This window comes from Carassius auratus, chromosome 15 (assembly GCF_003368295.1).
Source record: "Carassius auratus strain Wakin chromosome 15, ASM336829v1, whole genome shotgun sequence".
NCBI classification, from domain to species: Eukaryota; Metazoa; Chordata; class Actinopteri; order Cypriniformes; family Cyprinidae; genus Carassius; species Carassius auratus.
In genome coordinates this window covers 12556355-12558907 of record NC_039257.1, presented here as the reverse complement: position 1 = coordinate 12558907, position 2553 = coordinate 12556355, and the positions used below count along the sequence as shown (strand labels likewise).

The 2553-nt window shown below is 41.1% G+C and overlaps 1 protein-coding gene across 2 annotated transcripts in view; it reads right to left on the bottom strand.

Moving 5' to 3' along the window:
* Positions 1–1088, bottom strand: part of dlc (deltaC) — a 4899-nt gene extending 3811 nt beyond the window's left edge. For both annotated transcript variants that reach the window (XM_026282450.1, XM_026282452.1), the window contains exons 1-4: positions 808–1088; positions 496–729; positions 313–370; positions 1–201 (exon numbers count right to left, since the gene is read on the bottom strand). The exon at positions 1–201 is cut by the window's left edge and continues 57 nt beyond it. In XM_026282450.1, the coding sequence (XP_026138235.1) occupies positions 1–201; positions 313–370; positions 496–729; positions 808–858 (544 nt within the window). In that variant the 5' untranslated portion in view covers positions 859–1088. The remainder of the gene's footprint in view (positions 202–312; positions 371–495; positions 730–807) is intronic.
* Between the last annotated feature and the right edge of the window lie 1465 nt (positions 1089–2553).

The window sequence follows — 2553 nt, the reverse complement described above, 5'->3', positions numbered from 1 at the left end:
CACAATTGAAGTGGCCGAACGCGTCGTTCCGTGGGCGGCAGAAATCCGAGCATTCCTCGCCATGGTAGAATTCATCGCACACAACGCGATAAGAAAAGCGCAGCTCGCTTTGCTCTCCAAGATCCGCGTACTCGGACCAGTCCTCGCCGATGCCGAGTCTTTTTTTGGTGGCCAACCGGCTGATCAAATTGTTGATGTTCTCTGAAATACAAAAACCAAACTGTGTGTTAACATATTGATCTGGAGGTAACAAATAGCCGTTGTGTAAACTATTAAAAAACTACGCATGTGAGGCAAAAGTTGAGCGCATACCTGTTGACTGGTCAGAGGACTCTGCGTTCCATGCTTCTATTATCAACGAGACGATTCCCTGTAAAGCCAGAACACTCTGTTTAAGGTTACTTACATGCATTAGACATGCGCGCATTTATAGGCTACATAAGTATGAACTGATAATGAATAGTAGGCTGTGGCTTTTTAAGCTAGCCTACTCACCGGCCACTTGAACTTAAAAGGCACTTGGATATGCGCATTGCTGGAGACGGAGTCTGCGCTGAATATTCCTGTCATTCCAGAGCCATAATTGCACGGCGGCTCTGGTAATATGATGTCATGTGAATGCTTCAGGCAAACACGGAAAAAGATCTGGCAGTCGCTGGACCGTTTACACACACTGCTTGAGCTTGTAAAAGAATGCACTTTCAACTCAAACACACCGGCTGATTCCACCTATAGAAATATAAAACAGGACTCCTATTAACACGCCGTGAAAGCACATGCACATTCAAATAAGTGGGAAATACTCACCAGATGCACTGGTAACAAAATTAAAAAACACGTTAATAAAACACGAGGCATTTTGGATCTTGTCCGCTACTGAATGATAGCAGACTGAGAGAGTAGTCCGATATGAATGGTTGTGGTGGTGGTATCCACGATTTAAGAAAAGAAAGAAAAAAAAAAAATCGGAATTCAAAGGAAAATGCTATTTAACTATTAAAAAACTGAATGTCGTCTATGTAGGAGTGTATAAAGCAAAAATAAACAGCTTTCTAGCTCCAGTTGACTTTTTGGACCCGTCAGTTAGTTTCATGGAGTGTGGACTATAGTCCGTGTGTGCTTTTAAATAGAGAGAGAGAGAGAGTGGGCGTGGCTTACGCGCAGCTCATAAATGTGCTTTTAACTGTAGGATTTAACTGTAGCCTACATACACAGGCATTTGGAAACTTTAAGAAAGTTATTTAATGTTGACTACAACCTGACATTAGTTAAATATTAACACTGTTATCACATTATATAGCTAACATTTACAAAGTGGATTCAAAAGCCAAATCATAATTCATTGGAAATTGCTCCGCGTAGTGTTCCTGAACTTTAAAGGAATACAATCTGATTTTTTTTCTAAATATATCTGGGGCATAATTAAACCTGTGCCTTTTGTCGGATATTTAAGTATTCTGTATTCACACACATTTTGGTAAACAAAAAAAACAAAACAAAAAAGTTTTTCGTCACTGATCGCTGAAAGGGGGTGTTCTTGGGTGGAGGGGATTCGTACATCCCCTTTAATTCAGCCCTAAAATCTGTAATTGTTCTGACGCGTGTGAGTCGTTAAACCGGCAAGCGCTTTATTGTGCCCTGGAAAGATCCGGAGGGCTCTTTTGTTATCTTGGGTTTGGATTGTGGGTCTTTGGTAAAGAGGCCGAAATGGCGGGGGGTTGCGCAGGGCATTTAAGATCGCAGATAATTGCTTTCTGGAATAAGAGTGTGTGTGCATGTAATAGGAGGGGGCTCTGGCTACAGCTGTATGATAATCCTTGCACCTGCGCACTGTGTTTGCGCTTCGCTTTCTTGAGATAGCCTGTATATTTAGACTACACACACACACACACACACACAACATCACCTTGTCACCAGTATACGAAAATATGCATTATATGATGTTTTCTGATTTACTGATTTGTTTATTATAATTAAAATATTCAATTGTATAACTTTCAGGTTTGTTGGTCAAACGGGCTGAATTAGAGCACGCAGCAGCAGTTGTTGAAGTAGACTATGCGAGCAGAAACTCAGAATTAACAATTGCAGGTAGCCTTTTCCATTTGTGAGTTAGTTAAAGAAAGAAAGCTTCTGTCGCACTGTACCGGGACACGTTAAGGGGAGACACGCGCGAACAATGCGCAGCGTTCCAAACTGTTGCTTGTGCTTTAGTGATTTTCTATTGTGATTCTAATGAGAGCAGCGCGTGCCTCCGCTGGCCCCATCTTTACCCCAGGCACGCTTTGCCCACTGGACGGCACCATATGATTAGGGGGGTTAAGAAGGCCTGCTATTGTTCATTTATTGTCGGACAATTATTAAGACAGTCTGGTTTCTTGGCTTCTGATGAACACAAGGAAGAATAAACCAGAGTTATAATCAGTGTGAACAAGAAAACTGTCCCAGTAAATAAACAAATCGTGGAGTTTGGGTGAATAACACACTTTATGCATACAGCAATGTAATTTTGTTTTTTAATATACCAACATATTTGAGTTATATTTGTATATT